This window comes from Leopardus geoffroyi, chromosome A2 (genome assembly GCF_018350155.1).
Source record: "Leopardus geoffroyi isolate Oge1 chromosome A2, O.geoffroyi_Oge1_pat1.0, whole genome shotgun sequence".
Classification (NCBI taxonomy): Eukaryota; Metazoa; Chordata; class Mammalia; order Carnivora; family Felidae; genus Leopardus; species Leopardus geoffroyi.
In genome coordinates, this window is record NC_059331.1 from 20,286,718 (window position 1) to 20,307,871 (window position 21,154).

General features: G+C 45.3%; 1 protein-coding gene and 1 long non-coding RNA gene across 11 annotated transcripts in view; one reads left to right on the plus strand and one right to left on the minus strand.

The window, feature by feature from the left end:
- DCAF1 (DDB1 and CUL4 associated factor 1) overlaps window positions 1–12,861 on the minus strand; it is a 90,989-nt gene extending 78,128 nt beyond the window's left edge. For 3 of the 10 annotated variants that reach the window (XR_006715842.1, XR_006715844.1, XM_045492967.1), the window contains exon 1: window positions 7,809–7,925. Coding sequence is in view for 4 of the 10 variants with exons in the window: in XM_045492967.1 (XP_045348923.1) it covers window positions 7,809–7,905 (97 nt within the window). In the remaining 6 variants the exon portion in view is untranslated. Of the gene's footprint in view, window positions 1–6,113; window positions 6,287–7,808; window positions 7,927–12,752 lie in introns of those variants that run through there. The other 7 variants (XM_045492962.1, XM_045492961.1, XR_006715845.1 and 4 more) reach the window with 6 other exon arrangements.
- LOC123605676 lies at window positions 12,060–19,146 on the plus strand. Its single transcript, XR_006715847.1, has 3 exons — window positions 12,060–12,212; window positions 18,576–18,653; window positions 18,844–19,146. It is a non-coding gene; the product is annotated as an uncharacterized LOC123605676 (long non-coding RNA).
- Window positions 19,147–21,154: the final 2,008 nt, after the last annotated feature.

The window sequence follows — 21,154 nt, forward strand, 5'->3', positions numbered from 1 at the left end:
ACCTGAGCCGAAATCAAGAATCAGATGCTGAACCAACTGAGCCACCCAGACACCCCCACACTTATTTCAAAACTTACTACAAAGCTACAGTGATCAAAATAGTGTGGTACTGGCATTAAGATAGACATATACACCAATGCAACAGAACCAAGAGTCCAGAAATAAAAATTCACATTATAATCAACTAATTTTCAACAAGTATGCCAGACCATTCAATAGGGAAAGAATTTATTGAAAGACCAATAGATCATTATTAGAAAGACTAATGGTGCTGAAACAACTGGATATCCACATACAAAAGAATGAGGCTGAGGCCTTGACTCATACCACATACAATAATTAACTCAAAATGGATCAAAGACCTAAATGTGGAAACTTAAACTATAAAACTCTTAGAGGTACACATAAGGGTAAATCTTCATGGCCCTGAAATTGGCAAAGGATTTTTATTTATGACACCAAAAGCATAAGCAACAAAAGAACAAACACATAAACTGGACTTCAATGTTTAAAACTTTTGTGCATCAAGTGACGTTATCAAGAAAAATGAAAACACAATCCATGAAATGGGAGAAAATATTTGCAAATCATATCTGATAAGGATCTAGTATCCAGGATATATAAAGAACAATTCAACAACAACAACAAAAACCTGACTTAAAAAAGGGCAGAGAACCTGAATGGGCACTTCTCCAAAAGATGCTCTATATCATAAGATGATCTATATTCATCAAAGAAATGAATATCAAAACCACAATAAGATACCACGTACATCAACTAAAATGACTAGAATCAAAAAATCAGAACATAATGATCATAAGGGTGCCTGGGTGGTTCAGTCAGATAAGTGTCCAACTCTTGATTTCGACTCATGTCATTATTCTCCCAGTTCATGGGATCGAGCCCCGCATTAGGCTCTGTGCTGTCAGCTGCTTGAGATTCTCTCTCTCTCTACCCCTCCCGCTCACACCACACACAGATGCTCTCTATCAAAATAAACATTAAAAAGAAGAAGAAAATAATGATCATTGGCATGGATGTGGAGAAAATGGAAAGCACACTGTTGGTGGTAACATAAAATGGCATAACAACTATGGAAAACAGTTTGGTGCCTCCTCAAAAACTTTTTAAAAAGTTCAACATAGAATTACCATATGACCCAGCAATTCCACACTAAGGTTATATGCACAAAAGAACTGAAAAAGATACTCAAAGAAGTATTTGTACACAAATGTTCAAAGTTAGCATATTCACAATAGCCAAAAGGTGGAAACAAAGCCAAAAGATGTTTATCGAAAAATGAGTGGATAAACACAATGTGGTTACATTTATACAATGCAATATTACTCAGCCACAGAAAGAAATGAAGTACTGATATATGTTAGAGCTGTGAAAGAAAACTGAAAATATTCAGGGCACCTGAGTGGCTCAGTGCGTTAAGCATCCAACTCTTGATTTCAGTTCAGGTTATGATCTCACAGTTCATGTGATCGAGCCCTGCATCAGGCTCCACGCTGATGGTGTGGAGCCTGTTTGGGATTTGGGGATTTCTCGCTCTCTCTCTCCATCCTCCTTCCAAATAAATAAGTAAAACTTTTAAAAAAAAATTGAAAATACACTAAGTGAAAGAAGCCAGACACAAAAGGTTATATATTTTATGATTCTATTTACACAAAACATCCAGAATAGGTAAATTTATCAGAAACTTGCCTACTGGTTGCCAGGGGCTTGGGATTGGGGGAACATATGGAGTACTGTCTAATGGAAATGGGGTGATGAAAACATCTTGAAACTAAAAGACATTGTAATGGTTGCACAACATTGTTAGTCTACTAAATACCACTGAATTGAACGCTATAAAATGGTCAGTGGTCAATTTATGGTATGTGAATCTGACCACAAGTTTTTTTAAGTGGGAAAAAAATCAGGAGGAAATGCCTCTTGGATAACTTAAGAGATCAACATAGAACATATAAAGGCAAAGTTTAAGGAAAATATTATGTTTAATAAAGGTTAACTCAAGGGGCACCTGGGTGGCTCAGTCGTTAAGCCTCTGGCTTTGGCTCAGGTCATGATCTTGTGGTTCAAGAGTTCGAGCCCCACATCAGGCTGTCCACTCTCAACACAGAACCCCACTTCAGATCCTCTGTCTCCCTCCCTCTCTGCCCTTCCCTGCCTCGCACTCAATCTCCTCTCTTAAAAATAAATAAACATTTAAAAAAATAATAAAACTAATGGGGGGCCTGGGTGGCTCCGTCAGTTGGGGGGTCCGACTTCAGCTCAGGTCATGATCTCACAGCTCGTGAGTTGGAGCCCCACATCAGGCACTGTGCTGACAGCTCGGAGCCTGGAGCCTGCTTAGGATTGTGTCTCCCTTTCTACCCCTTCTCCACTCACACTCTGTCGCTTCTTCAAAAATAAATAAACATTTAAAATTTTTTTTAAAAATAAAAAGTTTAAGAAGAAAAAGGTAAAATCAAGGGCACTGAAATACTAAAATTTTAGAGTTCAATTTAGAAACACATATATTTTGGGGCGCCTGGGTGGCGCAGTCGGTTAAGCGTCCGACTTCAGCCAGGTCACGATCTCGCGGTCCGTGAGTTCGAGCCCCGCGTCAGGCTCTGGGCTGATGGCTCAGAGCCTGGAGCCTGTTTCCGATTCTGTGTCTCCCTCTCTCTCTGCCCCTCCCCCGTTCATGCTCTGTCTCTCTCTGTCCCAAAAAAATAAATAAACGTTGGAAAAAAAAAAAAATTTAAAAAAAAAAAAAAAAAAAAAAAAAAAGAAACACATATATTCTTTTGGTATCATTTTCAAAACTTCCATTTAATTATGTTTATGAATAACTGTAATTTGGGGAATAACTTTCACTTGCCCAGGCAAAACTTAAACTTGTAATTGACTAAATTAATATTGGGGTGCCTAGGTGGCTCAGTTGATTGTGTGCCCAACTTTGGCTCAAGCCATGATCTCACAGTTGGGTGAGTTCGAGCCCCGCATAGGGCTCTGCGCTGACAGCCTGAGATCTACTTTGGATCCTGTGTCTCCCTATCTCTGCCCTTCCCCCGCCTCTCAAAAATAAATAAGCATTAAAAATAATTTTTGAGGGGCGCCTGGGTGGCGCAGTCGGTTAAGCGTCCGACTTCAGCCAGGTCACGATCTCGCAGTCTGTGAGTTCGAGCCCCGCGTCGGGCTCTGGGCTGATGGCTCAGAGCCTGGAGCCTGTTTCCGATTCTGTGTCTCCCTCTCTCTCTGCCCCTCCCCCGTTCATGCTCTGTCTCTCTCTGTCCCAAAAATAAATAAACGTTGAAAAAAAAAAATTAAAAAAAAAAATAATAATTTTTGAAAATATCAATGATAATTTACTTTATTATCAATGAAAGACCATTAATATAAAATGTTAAAGGTGCAGTCATCTTGTTATGCACAGGACAGTGAAGGTACATTACTCAATTCACCACGTTTTAAAGTGAGCTCTTTAAGTGGTACACAGAATTTATGGCCTATCCAATAGTGACACAATAGCTACCAATTACTGAATATTAATATGGGACAGACATTTGGCTAATTTCTAATGTTATTCTGAATTTTCACAACAACCCTACCCTTTTTTTTTTTTTACAGATAATAAAAGGGGCTCAGAGAAGTCCCAACGACCAATCAATTGGTACTTTGGTAGTAAAGGATTTCAAGCATTCATATGCCAACTCTGCAAATATACCCGTGAAATCTTGGGTCAAGTTATTTAACTTCTCCAAATATCAATGTCCTTATTTGTGAAGTGGAAGTGGTTGTTCTGAAGGCTAAATGGTAATACTGTCCATGCAATGAAATAAAGGCCCACAAAAAATATGCAGAATGCCCTAAACCTAAAGGTTGCCTGCTAAAGTATTTAGAGATGATGTGTCTGCAACTAACTTCCAAATGGTTCCACAAAATAATATACACCACACCTATAGAGAAAATATAACAAGATATTAACAATCATTGAATCGGAATGGATAAACAATCGTTTAAAATTTTCCATAAAAGTTGAAAAAAAGGGGCGCCTGGGTGGCTCAGTCGGTTGAGCGTCCAACTTCGGCTCAGGTCATGATCTTACTCCTCGTGAGTTCGAGCCCCGCGTCGGGCTCTGTGCTGACAGCTCAGAGCCTGGAGCCTGCTTCTGCTTCTGTGTCTCCCTCTCTCTCTGCCCCTAACCCACTCGCATTCTGTCTGTCTCTCTCACAAATGAATAAACATTAAAAAAAAAAATTTTTTAAGTTGAAAAAAATAAGCATTTCCTTTACTAATTTGAACCAACTCTTAAGTATGTGTCAAATGAGAAAAGCAAAGTGCGTGTGTGTGTACACACTCATGTACACGCACCTTACCCTGGAATAAAAGATCTCTGGAAAAACACACAAGCACCAGATAATATCTACTACTTTTGTGAAGGTAACAAATTTTCTGAGAGATAATGAAAGGAAAAACATTTTTCAGTAAAGGTTGTTAACCTAGCTCTACCATTTTTCCACTATTTTGTAACCTTTTGTAATTTTTTAAATCATAAAATCTGTCCTCCCCAAATACACAATACTTAATGGCCTACCTGGCAGAAACTATACCAAAGCCTAAAATAAAGTCCATGTTAAGGACAGATCTTGTAAGGCTAAAATCGTGAAACAAATGTCTCAAAGCATTCTTATTTTTTAAATTAAGTTTAAAGATTCAAGTAAAATTTACCCAATAATAAGGATGACAAGATCACATATAACAATTTTCTATTCGGTGTCCATAACAATGACAAAGTTAACATAAGGAAATTGATAATAAACCCAACTTCATTCACTCCAAACTATCTTGTGGTTCATTCTACCAGTTTCTTCCTCTACTAAATTTAACTGTACAACAGAACACTGCACTCAGCAACTACTCAAGGGATTTTGAGCATAAAATTACGTCCTTTATATTCCCCAATTTCTGTATTATCTCAACATCCAAAAACGTATCACCACTCAAATAGATAATACTGCTATGTACAAAAATCTTGACAGCATCAAGAAAAAAAATACGAAATCAATTCCTAAAGAGTCTTAATATACAAGCTTTTATAAACCTTAAAGGTAAAGTTCAGTACACCGGAAAAAGAAAATTACAGGACATTGCCAATGAACTCCTCGCTCTGTACATTAACAAAGCGTTTAGAACAGGAAGACGATGCTAATAATTAAACGTGTATACTAATTAAAAGGCTTCGCTGAAAAGACTGAGTAAAGAAAACCTAAGGCCAATGTGACATGGACAAAGACGATTCATTTGGGACTCAAAAAGAACCATTACCCACACTCCAAAATTATTCTTCAAATTCGAAACCCAAGAGCTAGCACTACAGTAAGAGGAAGTGAGACGGAAACCGTCTAGGAAGAGAAGAGTTGAGCAAATGCCTGTCACCCTAGTTGAAAACGACTATAACCCCCGGAAATAGGCTCCCGGGAAGCTAGGCGGGCACTCCGAGGTTTGGTTCCCCGCAGTAGGACCCACACACCTCTCCCTCCATCCCTCCCCTCCACCATAGGGGTGGGAGGAGTGCCCGGAAAGCTCCGCCCCCCTCGCCCGGTCAGAGAGCCGGGCGGGTGCAAAGGGAGGTGGCACGAGGCCGAGGGAGGGGAGAGCCCGCCCAGGTGACTGGAGCTGGAGGCGGAGACACAGCCAGGGAAGGGGGCCGCCGTACGGCAAGGAAGATGGAGCCCCCCAGCCCGTACGGAACGGAAAATGGAAAGACTAAGAAGAAAAAGGTTAACGAGGGGAAGGGGAGGCACCCCTCCTCCAGGCAGGGGCAAGCACACCCCTGCCCCCCACTCCGGGCGGAAGAGTTACTCTCGGGAAGCTTCTTTTGCGGACTGAGAGAAGAACGTGGAGGCCCCGCCCCCGAGCCAAGAATCTGAAGAAGGAAAAGTCCTGTCAGGCCCCAGACCCAGCCTCCCCGGCGGCCCGGCCCGCCCCCTCCTCGCCGGCGGCCCAGGCAGGTGCCGCCCCTCCCCCAGCCCGGCGCCCACTCTCCCTCCCGCCTTGACCACGCGCCCTGTCTCCTCTCGGCCCTCCTAGAGATCCGTCTCCCTCCTTCCCCCACTCACCTTCCCGGGCGGCTCCGCCGCTCCCCCCTGACCCCGCCAGCGGCCACAGTTCACACACACCGCCTCAGGTCCCGCACTCACTCTCCCTCACTCACACACAGCGCGACCACAGCTCCAGAGCGGCCCACATATTATGCGTCACTCGCGCGCTACGTGCCGCGCGCGCGCGCGCGTTCCGACTTGGCGCGAGGCTCGGGGAAGGGGGCGGAAGGAAAACGCCAGCGCGAGAGAAGAAAAATCGAAGAGCCCGGGGCCGCCTGGGAAATGAAGTTCCTCTTCTAGGGGCGGGGCCCATCAGTCTTGATTGGCGCTTGAGTCCTTACTCCCGGCGCATTGACTTCTGGGATTTATAGTTTTTCCGCCTGGATGCGAACTGCTGTGTATTCATTGGCTGCTTCGGAAGGCGGAAGCGCATAGTGAGGCACCAGATCCACACAAGCTGTCGTACGCTACAACCGCTTGACACCTTCTCAGTAACCTTATTCTGCCTTGTGTGACTGGAGTGAGCTTCTGTTTTATTCTCTCATTTGCCCTATTATACCTAGAGTATACCATTATCTAGGAAAATATTTCCTACAAGCTTATCAGAAAGCACAGCATTCATGAAACAGAAGACACTGGTTTTGTCTTCCTTTCTGTTCAAGACTTAACCTGTGGGATCAGTATTTATCCTAGGTGTCATATGAGGCAGAGAAAAGGAAAAAATTAAAAGGCCATAGATTAAGGCAGGGTCATCTAATTTAATTCCTTTATTTTGCAGCTGGGAAAAGTAAGGCCCAGAGAGAGTGAAATGACTTACCTAGCATCTCACACCCAATTAGCAATGGAACCAGAACGATTCTTGCCTCTGACTCAGGTATCCCTTTTTAGGGATATGAAAAATATATGTGATTCCACAGCTGAGCAAAATCTCTCCCTGATAAGACCCTACCCAGCTTTTCTCTCTCCAGGAGAACTGAACAAGTTTTTATGCATTTCTATGCAGTCCTCACAGCCAACACTTTCACAGGGGGATCAGGAACCCAGCAAACCTGCCTGCTGCTATACTCAGGTTCCACAACTAGTAAGAAGCTGACCAGAGCCTGGATGCTGGATCTCTTGATTCCATTCCCCTTTTTCCAGAAAAGAGACCTCCCTCCTCATTTAACTATGTAACTTGGAGCAGCTGTTCAGACACAAAATTCTAGACTGTGGGGTGGCAGAGCCAGACTTGTCACCTCTCTGCAACCCTTTTACCTGCAATGACGGCACAGCTCACTTCTTTGTGCTTTTGGAACTTTGCCTATGTTAGTAATGGCCACTACCATTTCCTTTGACTTTCCAGCAGGCTCAGTTCTGAGCCAAGTGTTTAACCCACACTTTTTCATTTAACCTTCACTACTACCCCACAGGGTAGATACAGTTAGCCACCTATACAGATGAGAAATCTGAGCCCAGAGAAGTGGCCCAAGGAACGGGGATCAGGTTTGTGGGTCCAGAGGCTGCACTCACAGCTTTCCTATACCTATCCTCCAGCACTCCTTGAGCTGACTTCCTTACTGTGCCTCCCTGAGCCACAAAACCAAAATGCATGAGGTTAGCGCATTTAAGCCTTAGATACCCTCCCTCTGTCCATGGTCTAGGTAACACAGCTGTGATTTCCCCACTGGCTGGGAACCTGAAAGAGCCCTTGTGGGAACCCAGGGTCCCACTCACCTGCTCCTGGTGCAACCTCAGTCTGCCACCAGATGGCACTGCTCCCCTTCAGAAACTCAGAATGGGGCTCTGGGTCAATGATGGGACTGAAGAGCATCACAGAGGGGCTTTGGAAAAGCCAGGACCTGGCACAAAAACAGACACATAGACCAATGGAATAGAATAGAGACTCCAGAATTGAACCCACAAAAGTATGGCCAACTAATCTTTGACAAAGCAGGAAAAAATATCCAATGGAAAAAAGACAGTCTCTTTAACAAATGGTGCTGGGAGAACTGGGCAGCAACATGCAGAAGAATGAAACTAGACCATTTTCTTACACCATTCACAAAAATAAACTCAAAATGGATAAAGGACCTAAATGTGAGACAGGAAACCATCAAAACCCTAAAGGAGAAAGCAGGAAAAAACCTCTCTGACCTCAGCCACAGCAATTTCTTACTCGACACATCTCCAAAGCCAAGGGAATTAAAAGCAAAAATGAACTACTGGGACCTCATGAAATAAAAAGCCTCTGCAAAGCAAACAATCAGCAAAACTAAAAGGCAACCAACAGAATGGGAAAAGATATTTGCAAGTGACATATTGGACAAAGGGCTAGTATCCAAAATCTATAAAGAACTCACCAAACTCCACACCCGAAAAACAAATAATCCAGTGAAGAAATGGGCAGAGAACATGAATAGACACTTCTCTAAAGAAGACATCCAGATGGCCAACAGGCACATGAGAAGATGCTCAACGTCACTCCTCATCAGGGAAATAAATACAAGTCAAAACCACACTGAGATACCACCTCACGCCAGTAATAGCTAAAAATGAACAAATCAGGAGACTATAGATGCTGGCGAGGATGTGGAGAAACGGGAACCCTCTTGCACTGCTGGTGGGAATGCAAACTGGTGCAGCTGCTCTGGAAAACAGCATGGAGGTTCCTCAAAAAATTAAAAATAGAACTACCCTATGACCCAGCAATAGCACTGCTAGGAATTTACCCAAGGGATACAGGAGTGCTGATGCATAGGGGCACTTGGACCCCAATGTTTATAGCAGCACTTTCAACAATAGCCAAATTATGGAAAGAGCCTAAATGTCCATCAACTGATGAATGGATAAAGAAATTGTGGTTTATATACACAATGGAGTACTACTTGGCAATGAGAAGGAATGAAATATGGCCTTTTGTAGCAATGTGGATGGAACTGGAGAGTGTTATGCTAAGTGAAATAAGTCATACAGAGAAAGACAGATACCATATGTTTTCACTCTTATGTGGATCCTGAGAAACTTACCAGAAGACCATGGGGGAGGGGGAGGAAAAAAAGTTAGAGAGGGAGAGAGCCAGACCATAAGAGGCTCTTAAAAACTGAGAATAAACTGAAGGTTGATGGGGGGTGGGAGGGAGGGGGGGTAGGTGATGGGCATTGAGGAGGGCACCTGTTGGAATGAGCACTGGGTGTTGTATGAAACCAATTTGACAATAAATTTCATCTTTAAAAATTTTTGTAATTAAAAATAGGAAAAGCCAGGACCCAGGAGGCTGGAGAAGCAGAGCAGGAGCTATACATGGCCTGTAGAGTGGTCCTCTCTAGAACCTTTGCTCCACAATGCCTGCAGCCTCCCTACCCCTGCCAACACACACACAGCCACACAATTGATGGCACTCCCAGACTGCCACTCTGGGAAGGGGAGGAGACAGCACCCTTGTTTCCAGGCTGCAGATGCATTCCAAGCATATTCACCGATACATCACAGCACAGGAACGTGTGCCAGATACACAAGCATGCACACCTATGCATTGGCACCAGGCCTCACAGACAACACTTTGACATCTAAGCACATACAAGCATAAATCCACAGATAGCCCAGGCCCACACACCTGGTTTGGTTCGGCACATTGTCCGTGAATCACTGGAAAGAGATTCCTTGGCCTCTTTCGAAGAACATCTCTGGACTGTCCTCCCCTGCTCTGCCTGTGCTGAACCCCTCTCTGTGGTGTGCCTCAGAAACAGCAGGCACCATCCAAAAGTCATGCTTACAGGGCTGCCTGGTGGCATATAAAGGGCAAGAGCAGCCCATCCCTGGCCCCAACACCAAGGGCTACAGAGTTGGATATGTTCTACCTGCCCTTACCCCTAAGCATGCCCATGTACTGGAGTAGGAAAATCAATAACACCAAGTCCTCTGGGCCTCAGGATGTTCCACCCCTCTCTGCCACCCCTTCTTTCCAGTCACCTACTTCCAGGCTCACCAGATCCGGGTGTTCTCACCAGCGCATTCCCACACTGGTGCCCACAGTTCCTGGGCCGCCTCCTACAACTCCTTGGGACCAGAAGATCAGGCCAGCTATCCCACATCAACCCCCGCTCCACTGTTGGCTGAACAAGACTGCTTCCGCAAGTGTCCAAGTGCCACAGGAGCCACCATGGAGTAGCTTAGGGCTGTGAGGCTCTGAGGGCCCCAGTCTGGACAAAGAGGGAATTCCAGTCATTCATTTGGTGCCCTCCTCCTGCTTGGGAACCTTGGCAGCCCCCTAGGAAAATAGAACACTTACCACCATTGCCCATGAGGTGTGCAAAAAACCACTCCTATATGACAGCATCCACATCCACCACTCTTGTTTTGCAGAGGGAGAAAATGAGACTGCACAGAGTTTGAGCCCCACCTTGTCCAGTGGCCACAGTAGCTGTGGTCTCCAGAAGTCAGTCTGTGCCTCCTATTCCCACAGGTTCAACTTCATAGAGGGGCCTGAGGCTCAAGTAGGAAATGAAGCAGACCATCCCCCCCAACCCTCCCCGACCAGCTCCCACCTACCAGGGTCTCAACAAGACTGAAGAGCCTCCGGAAGAGCCCCATGCAATCTTTAGGACATACTTGTATTTTTTTTATATATTTTTCATCTGAAATTAAAAGTGAGCTGGTCATCCTGGGGCACCTGGGTGGCTCAGTAGGTACGGCATCTGACTCTTGATTTTGGCTTATATCATGATCTCACGGTTCACGGGACTGAGCCCCGTGTCAAGCTCTGCACTGACAGTGTGCAGCCTGCTTGGGATTTTCTCTCTCCCTCTCTCTCTGCCTCTCTCGCAAGCATTCTCTTACTCTCTTATCAAAATAAATAAATAAACATTTTTAAAAAGTGAACTGGTCATCTTATATTTTATCTGGCAACACCACCTCAGAACCACTGCTCAGCCCTGGACCCCAAGGACTCCCTGCATGTGGTCCCCAGAGCCTCTCTTAAATCATCTGCAAAATAGTTAGAAGCAAATAAGAACAGCTGCCTCCCAAAGGGTTTCATTAGACAGGCAAAGCAGTCAAGGCTCCTTTAGCCACAAGCTGATGATGTGAGTGCTATTAGGCTCAAATTCTTCCCATCTACCCTTCTCTCTTTAACCCCATTGGTTGTGGTCAAGAATAAGAAAATAGTTTTTCCTCTTTACTGGGAAGAGTTTGCAGATGGAGATGGGTCAGCAGTGGAGTCCAGCCTGGGAAGAAAATAGACCTGCATCCTAATACTGGTGCTCCCATTTACCAGCTGTGGAACCTTGGCCTAATCACTCCACCTCCCGAGCTTCAGTTTCTTTTGCTGGAAAGTAGAAATAACATCTTCTTTCTAGCATTGAGGATTAAATGTGATAATGCATGTAAAATACTCGGCTTGAGGCCTACCACACAGTAAGTGTTAGAGAAGTGATGACTATTCCTATTTTGATTATTCTTGGTCTAATGCTGTCCCTGTTTAAGTTCTTCAGCTGGTTTCTCTTTGCCCCCAGGACTAGCTGCTGGCAGAGCTCAGGTTTTCCTCATTTAAATGAGAAATGAGCTCCTCACCAGAAAAAAATCCTGGGGCATATTTTCAAAAGTGCTGGGAAGTAGCAGAGGAACCACCCTGGGGGGGAATCACCTGTCCACCTCTCTGTCCCACCCCAGAACTGAAAATTGCATGGGTCAGAGGGTGGTTTAAGAAGATCTGTTCCTAGGCCTCCAGATGCTTTAAGAGCTTTAAGAGCTACCACTGATCAAAGGTGAAAGTAGTCAAGGCCAAGGAGCCCCTTAGATGTAAAGCCAGACATGTCACCTTCCCAAACCAGCCTATCCACCCTGCCTAGCTGCTGGGATATAGCCTGTATCTAGAATCCTTGCCCAGAGCACACTTGCTTCTTTCTCTGGGTCCTCTGGCAGGATGGTGATGTCACAAAGTAGAGGGCAGAGGTGGTGGCCATAGATATACCCTGGGCTACCCTCACAGTGAACCTGCCCATCACAAACAAGGGCTGCAGCATGAAGAGGGCCAACCTCTGCCTTCCAGGTACCTGCACTACCTATCAGATGACAGCCTGGCTGCCAGTTAGCATCCCTGCTGACTCCTGTGGCCTGCCCTTTCCAGAGACTATGCTCCAGGTAAGAGGGTGAGGAACAGGTGCAAGGAAGGTAAAGAGAAAGCACCCCCAGCCTCTTTTGCCTCACGTTCCTGGAATCATAAGTTCTTCCAGGAAAAACAACAGTGGAGTCAGAATTGGAGAGAAAAGACCTTGGATTTTTGACAATACCTGTTTGTGGCCATGAAACCTTTCTATGGAATTCAGGGATCTCAGTCCTGACCTATTTGAAGGTACTCTGGAGACCACAGGGGCAGACCCTGATGAAGACTCAGGTCACATAAAACATCTATCAGTCTTTTTACTTTGAAAAGCCTAGAGAAGATTAGCTTTGTGTAATGGAAGGAGGCTCATCTGACTTCCCATTCAGAGGCCAGAGACCCACCGTCACCACCACCACTTGAAGTAACCACCACCTCCTGCCCCTCCCTAAACCTTCCTGCAATGGGCCTGGACCTCTGAGACATATTGCCAGGGTAGTCAGGAATATCCAGTTAGGTCTGGGAGTTGAAGTCATTAAGAAAAGGTGTTTCTAAGTGTAGAAGATGTCCTGGGCTCTTACCATGAGGCAGTTCCTCTTCATTCCCTCAGAGGTGGGGGTGTCTCTCCATGAAAAGTCACATGGTGTTTCTGGGGGGAGCCCCTCTGTCTAGCTCCTGCTTCATCTGGTCCAAACTTGTCACAAGATGGCCTTTTGTGAAGTCACAAAGCTGGCTGCCTCCCCACAGGACCAGGGACCAGGACAACCAGGGATTAGTGGGAATTACTTGGGGGTATGGAGGGCTTCAGAAGTGGCCTTTGGACTCTGAGGGAGGTGGGGGGTCTGGAGGGGCTCAGGTTGTAAAGCATGAGGGGGTCAGTCGGAGACCTGGGGATGAGAACAGTTTCTCAGATCTTGGTCATTGCAGGGAGGTAAGAACAGCAGGCGCCTGGGTTTGTGGTCTGTGGTCTTTGGCCATCATCCTGTCCCTTGAGACCCAGAGGAAGACGGTGAATAGAGGACCCCACCCCAATTGAATACATATAAAAGTTCTGATCACTGATGTTCTGGATGTTCCATGGCAAAGAGAGGTTAAGACCTCTGAACTGGGGATTCAGTCTTCCCCTCAGTGCAATCCATTGATGGTCATTCACTTGTGGTTGAATTTTCCACCTATTTCCTGGGCAAGCACATGCTCTCACATTCTTCTGCATTGATAAGCAGCCCTGTTGGCCTTGGGATACCCTCACCTGTTGGACTGCTCAGAGGAAGAAAAATGTTGGGAGAATAAATGGGAATACCCAGAGCCCACTCTCTCCAGAGTATAGAAATTTCTACCACCAGAGAAGCCAACCCATGAAAGAAAACAGGAGGGAGAAGAAAGTTTCACTACATATAGTATACTAAGTCAACCACTTCTGTGGAAGGTCACAGTTTGTATGGGAGGGGGGCGGGATTCAGGAGAGCCACTTGATTGAAGTCTTGTTTAAAAAATTTGTTTTAGTATTTATTTTTAAGAGAGAAAAAGAGACAGAGCACTAGCGGGGGAGAGGCAGAGAGGGAAACACAGACTCTAGGCTCTGAGCTGTTAGCGCAGAGCCTGATGCAGAGCTCAAACCCATGAACCTTGAGATCATGACCTGAGTCGAAGTCAGACACTTAACTGACTGAGCACCCAGGCACCCCTGAAGCCTTGTTTAAAAAAAAATCAATAGGGGTGCCTGGGTGGCTCAGTCAGTTGAGCCTCTGACTTCGGGTCAGGTCATGATCTCACAGCCTGTGAGTTCAAGTGCCGTGTTGGACTCTGTGCTGACAGCTCAGAGCCTGGAGCCTGCTTCAGATTCTGTCTCCCTCTCTCTCTGCCCCTTCCCCACTCACTTTCTGTCTCTCTCTCAAAAAAAATTTTTTTTAATCAATAAAAAATATTTTCTGTGAAGTTAAGGATTCCTGAGTTTCAGCTCTATGCCTCACCTTGTGTCCTGTGTCACTTGGGCTGAGGAGGATGCAGCACACGATGAAGATGACATGTCCTGCTCTCGAGGGCCCACAGTCTAGGAGCTGAGTGACTATGCCCAGCTGCCTTCCTTTTTTTTTAAATTTTTAAAATGTTTTATTTATTTTTGAGAGACAGAGAGAGACAGCATGAGCAGGAGAAGGCAGAGAGAGAGAGGGAGACCCAGAATATGAAGGCTCCAGGCTCTGAGCTGTCAGCACAGAGTCCGACATGGGGCTCGAACTCACGAGGGCCATGAGATCATGACCTGAGCCGAAGTCGGAGGCTCAACCCACTGAGCCACCCAGGTGACTCCCCCCACCCCCCCAGTTGCCTTCCTTAAAGAGAAAGCTATGGCCCAGAAAGCTATGGTGGGGCAGCCTGGAATCCCTTAGGGCCCTGCCTCCCAGGTCAGGTCCCTACATTTACCTGAAGGTAAGAACAGACTAGAATCATGAGGGCTTTTGACATTAGAGCCAAGGCAGCTTCACACTGCCTCTCGGGGGCTGAAGTTCTGGGTCTTGGGGTCATTCATTCTGTTAAGAGTGGCCCTCCCCATGTGGCTCCTCTCTTGGCCATTTTTGTTGCAGCATTGAAGCCATACTTCCACAGAGGGTCTTCTACTGTATACTCTATGGAGCCTACGAGTGTGCTGTGGGGACAGGCCTGGTCTAAGGGGTAAAAGACTAGAGGGCGACCCTGGGCAAGTTTCCCCATCAGAAGTTTACTAGAGCTATGGTTTTTAAATTTTGTTAGTATTATTTTAGTGTAGAATCCTTTTTTTTTTTCCCAGTGAAATCTTGTACATCTGTTCATCAAGTAGAAAAAAGAAGCCATGTTGGGAGTTGGAGGACACCGTGTGGCAGAGTTCCTACCAATTCTGAGGAACTCCTTAGGATTCTAAGGAACTCAGTTTGAAAACCATCTGTCATGTGACTTCCAGACCCATCTTGGCTTGGCCTGCCATAAATCTGTGACTTCAAAGCCCAGGCTTTAAAAAGAAAGAGAGCAGGCTAAGGAATACCACATTTAGTGGCCACCTCGGAGTCCTGTCCTGAGTAACTTCCCCCATTATCACTTCCAGTTCCTGGTCCCGGCTCGGCTTAATTACAACCGCCAGTACATCTCCAACCCACCTCTCACCTGGCCCTCTACTTCTAACTTTGATTCTCTTTTATGGGTTCTGAAATCAGCATCCAGGGCTCTGTGGCCCAAAGCCCACATAGGTGTCCTAAGTCAGGAGCACATCAGGCACCTTTCTGTACCTGAGTTCAGTAGGCAGGAGACAGGAGATTCTCATTCTCTGGGTAGCATTCAGATTTGTCTCTCTTCTGAGATTCTTGTAGCCTCCAGAATTGTCCTTGTCCTTTTTTAAAGTTTTTTCGGAGCTTTTTGTGGGGGTTTTTGTTTTTTTAGAGAGAGAGTGTACACGTGCATGTGAGTAGGGGAGAGGCAAAGAGGGAGAGGAGGAAAGAGACACTCAAGCAGGCTCCACACTCAGCACAGAGCCCAAAGAGGGGCTCTATCTCACAACCCTGAGGTCATGAGTTGAGTCAAAATCAAGAGTCAGACACTCAACCGACTGAGCCACCCAGGCGCCCCTCTCCTTGTCCTTTTTTGAATGCAGGACATACTAATTTCATGGGGCTGCAAGCCTTACCTAGGAGCCAGAAAATACTCAGGGCAGCCTGGGTGGAGAGCAAACCCTGCCCTCCCCCATTTCTTTTCCTCAAAGATGCAGAGCAGAGAGCAAGGTGGGCTCCCCACCCCCAAACCTGTTAGGACTGGATTCCAGGGGCTTTAGTTTCAAAGAATCCATAAAAAGCATCATGGCCTTGGCTACTCTGAGAAGGACCAGAAATTCAAGAGGGCAGAGTAATGGTGCTGTGGACCTTGTTACAGAGAAAGGTAGTTACATTGTAGCAAAAAACAAAGGCTACTGCTTTTTCTCTGCCCTGATGGCTAGGGAGGCAGGGCAAAGACAGCAGACATTCCCTAGGGCCAGGCATGGTGAAGCAAAAACAAGGCTCTTCAGTAAGCTGACAGGCTAGTACAAGGTTCTCAGCCCTAGCTGCACATTTGAATCACCTGTGGAGCTTTGATGCTCTCCCAGTGCCAGGAGCCTGTTCCAGATCAATTAAATCAGTATCTCTACAGATGGGTCACAGACACTATTGTTTCCCAAAGCTCCACAGGTGATTCATTCACAGCCAAAGCCAAGAACTACTGGTCTGGGGTGAGAAGCTGGCATCAAACAGAATGTGGATGTGATGCTCTTCACCCTGAGGTGGGCCTGGAGACTTGAAATCCTGGGGGCCTAGTGAGCTGGGCCCTGCTGCTACTGGAAGCCATGGGATCCTCTGTTACTCTCCTACCTATATACCCACTCACCTGCCACACACACACACACACACACACACACACACACACACACGAGAGCACCTATTCCAGTGAAAGTGGGACAGAAGGCTCAGTGATCCAGCCCCGGGGAAGGAGAGCATGTGCCCTGATTTAGAATCCTGACCCTGCTCCTCTTCAGCTATGTGGCCTGACAACCCTTCTGGGTCTCAATTTCTCATCTATAAAATGGGGCAATAGTGCTTACTTTGAAGGTGGTTACAAGGAAGTACCCAGCTCACAGGAAGAGCACTAGAGATTGGGCTGCTAAGCAATAGGAGCCCAGACTCCCTCTGTCAGCTGAGACATGGCCGTAGAGATCAGCTGTCCAACTCTCTGGTTTTTCACATGAAGATCTCAAAGTCCAGAGGAGAGAAGTTTTCCCAGGATACACAGCCAGCCAGAACCCAATCTCCCTCTGCCCCAGGAGCTTCACATCATGGCAGCCTTCCTGTGTTGGGCTTTAGCTCTCTTCATCCAGCAAAAGTCCAAAAATGATCTCTAGGGTTTCTAAAGAAGTAAGCAGGGATTTTATAATAATCTTTAGAATGTCTTATTGAAGATGCTTGGCTGACCTTGAGGTAGAGGGTATCCAATCTTGCCATTTGGCCCCAATGGGCTATTTGTCCCCAGTCCCTTCTGATAGTCCTTATCCTAAAAAGAAGGTTCATCACCTCAGTGCTAAGGGTGAACCACCCCCCCCCCCCCCCACCGCCGCCGGCCTCCCGAGGCTGAGGACTACAGAACAAGGATCCACTCTGCCCCTGAGGCCTGGGCCTTGGGTTAGAAAGAGTGGGCAGGGCAGATTGCTTTTCCATATAAGCTCTTTTTGTACATTAGCTTTGAAACCACTGAGCATGTACTGCTTTGGTAGAAATAAATCGTATTGAAAAGTAAAACTATACATGTCACCATACATTTGTCCAAATCCATAGAATATACAAACACCAAGAGTGCTAATAAACTACAGACTCTGGGAGATGATGATGAGTCAGTGTAGGTTCACTGATTGTGACAAATGTACCACTCTGGTGGAGAATGTTGGTAATTGAGGAGGCTGGGGTGAGGGAGGAGGCGGGTGTGGGGGGGAAGTGTGGGGGCTGTGTACTTTCTGCTCAATTTTGTTGTTAATCTAAAACTTCTCTAAAAATGTTAAGTAGAGGGGCACCTGGGTGGTTCAGTCGGTTGAGTGTCTGACTTTGGCTCAGGTCATGATCTAGCAGTTCATGGGTTCGAGCCCCACATCGGGCTCTGTGCTGACAGCTCAGAGCCTGGAGCCTGCTTCGGATTCTGTGTCTCCCTCTCTTTCTACCCCTCTCCTGCTTGCATTCTGTCTCTCTCTCAAAAATAAACATTAAAAAATTGTTTTAATAGAAATAAAAATAGTAAGTAGATAGACAGAAGTAAAACTGATATATACAGAGAATAATAGTACCCTTCCCATGGTGTCTGCAAGGATTATATGAGCTAATGGACATTAAGGACTTAGCCTGACCCAGGTAATTGCTCAGTATGAGTTGGCTTTTGTGTTTTATTCTAAAGCCATCTCTACCCCGTGGTTTCCTCTCAGCTGCCACTCATGAGAGGGAGATGGTGGGAACAGATCTTTCCCACCCTTTATCTCAGGATGCTGAGGCACCAGAGGCTTTGTCACTAGCTCAGTCACATGGTTTAACTGGTGATGCTACAGCCAGGCCTCTGGTGAAAGTTACTGACCTTTGTACAGCTAGAGTTCTGCACTAAGTCCAGGCAGACACAGAGCATCTCCTTTGAGCAAGGTCCCATGCTCAGACACTCAAAGTGTTCTTTCAACAGTCCTACAAGGTAGGCATCATTGCTCCATTTTAACAGATGAGTAAGCTGTGGCTCAGAGAAATTAACTAACTTGTCCAAGCCTGCTCGGCTATAAGGACAAAGTCCAGAACTCCTGCTTTCTCCATCAGGAAAGGAGGCACAGGAGGTGAGCATTCGGCCAGTACCCTAGCTTGACCTACGGTACTTGTCCCCTCCTCCAGCAGCCTTTCGAAGATGCCACCTTGGAGGACAACATCTTCTTCCCAGAGGGACTTGAGCAGCCCAGTGGCCTCCACCAGGTCTGTTGGGATACCTGCTCTGGGGAAGGATGAGGAAGCATCCCAACCCCTCTCTTTTGGAGTCTGGAGTTGGAGATGCTGGAGTATAGAGGGCCTGATTCCCCATCCTCCCTCTCCCAGCCTACCTAGCTGCCTTTTTAGACAGCTCATGCTTCCCTGTGTTAACTTTCTTGCCTACTTCCTTCTCCAGGTGAAAGGGAAATGATGAAGATGAGTTATCCTGAAGGCCCCAACCTTCATTGTGGTAGCTGGGCATAATCTGGGAAGGCTTCCTGCAAGTGGTAAGTGTCAGGGGCAGACTGCAAAAAGTGGAAATAAATAGATGGAGAGAACCATGGGAAGAACCGAAACTGTGATTTCCCTCTCCTTCTTAGAACTGTAGGTGCATCACCTCCTGATAGACACTCATTTGCTCATTCTTTCATTCATTGATGGAGCACCATGTGCTGGGTAGGAAACAGGGTTCTACCTCATGTTCACAGGCTCTTCAGGTTGATAGCCACACAAACAGCCATACAATGTGACAGTGGCTGTAATGAACATGCTCTGGGACCCCACAGGCTGCTAAAGCGCATCAGAGCATTCAAGAGAGTTGACATGTAGCTCCTTAAGGACCAGCTCTGTGTTTCCTAAACCTCAGATATACTTACATAGGAAACAAATGGCTTTTATAAAAACAAAAAGTTCACTTTGCTCTCACACAATATTGAGTGTTCCCTTGTGTTTATAACCCCACATCCAGCTATGGAAAAGTTTCTCTGGATCCCACTAGCTGTTAACTCTTTTTTTTTTTTTTTTCCTGGTTTTTTTTTTTTCTTTTATTGTGATAAAATACATATATATATAAAAGTTTACCCTTTTAACCTTTTTAAGTGTACAGTTCAGTGGCACTAAATATATTCATAATGTACAACCATGACGACCATCCATCATCTTCATTGTAGCTCTTTTACTTTTTAAAATTGAAACTCTCTACCCATTAATATTAACTCCCCATTCTCTGTTCCCCCAGTCCCTGGCAACTACCATTCTACTTTCTGTTCTGTGAATTTGACTGCTTTAGATACCTCAGGTAAGTGGAATCTTACAGAGGCGCCTGAGTGGCTCACTTGGTTAAGCTTCCAACTTTGGCTCAGGTCATGGTCTCAGGGTCTGTGAGTTTCAGCCCCGCATTGGACTCTATGCTGACAGCTCAGAGCCTGGAGCCTGCTTCGGATTCTGTGTCTCCCTCTCTCACTGTCTCTCATGCTCTGTCTCTCTCACTCTCAAAAATAAATAAACATTAACATTTTTTTTAAAAAGTGGAATCTTACAGTATCTGTCTTTCAAATGACTGACCTCAAGATTCCTCCATGTTGTAGCATGCAACAGGATTTCCTTCCTTTTAGAGGCTAAATAATATTCCACGGTATGTATATATCACCTTTTGTTCATGCATTTATGCATCAATGGACACGGGTTCCTTCCACATTTTAGCTATTGTGAATAATGCTGCTATGAAACATTGATGTATAAATATCTCTTTGAGATGCTGTTTTCAGTTCTTCGGGGTACATACTCAGAAGTGGAATTGCCATATTATATGGTAAATCTAGTTTTAATTTTTTGTAGAGCCACTGTACTGTTTCCACAGTTGCTGTGTCATTTTACATTCTCACAAACAATGCAGAAAAGTTCCAATTTCTCCACTTCCTCACCAACACTTGTTCTTTCTGTTTATTTTTTTTTAAGTTTATTTATTTTTGAGGGGGCCAGGCAGACAGAGAGCGTGAGACACAGAATCCGAAGCAGGCTCCAGGCTCTGAGCTGTCAGCACAGAGCTCGATAAGGGGCTCCAACTCATGAACTGTGAGATCATGACCTGAGCCGAAGTCGGACACTTAACCAACTGAGTCACCCAGGCACCGCTATTTCTGTTTATTTCATTGCTAATGTATAGAAATGAAACTTATTTTGTGTGTTGACTTGTTTCCTGCTACTTTGCTGAATTTATTAGTTCTAGCAGTTTTGTTTGTTTGTTTGTTTGTTTGTTTGTTTGGAATCTTTAGGGTTTCCTACATATGAGATCCTATTATCTTCAAACAGGGATTATTTTACTTCTTCCTTTCCAACTTAGATGCCTTTAATTTCTTTTTCTGGACTAATAGCTCTGGTTAAAATTCCAGTACTGTATTGAATAGAAGTGGCAAAAGCAGGCATCCATCGTTACCTTATTCCTGATATTGGAGGAAAAGCTTTCAGATTTTCACCATTGTGATTTGGGCTTGTTTTTTGCTGTGGGTTTTTTTATATATGACTTCTATCGTATTGAAGTAGTTTCCTTCTGTTACTCGTTCTTTTAGTGATTTTATCATGAAAAGGTGTTGAATTTTGTCAAATGTTTTTTCTCTATCGATTGAGATTATGTGCTTCCTCCTTCTTCATTTTGTTAGTATTACTCTGATTGATTTTAGTATGATGAACTATTCTTGCATTCCAGGAATAGATCACAATTGGTTGTG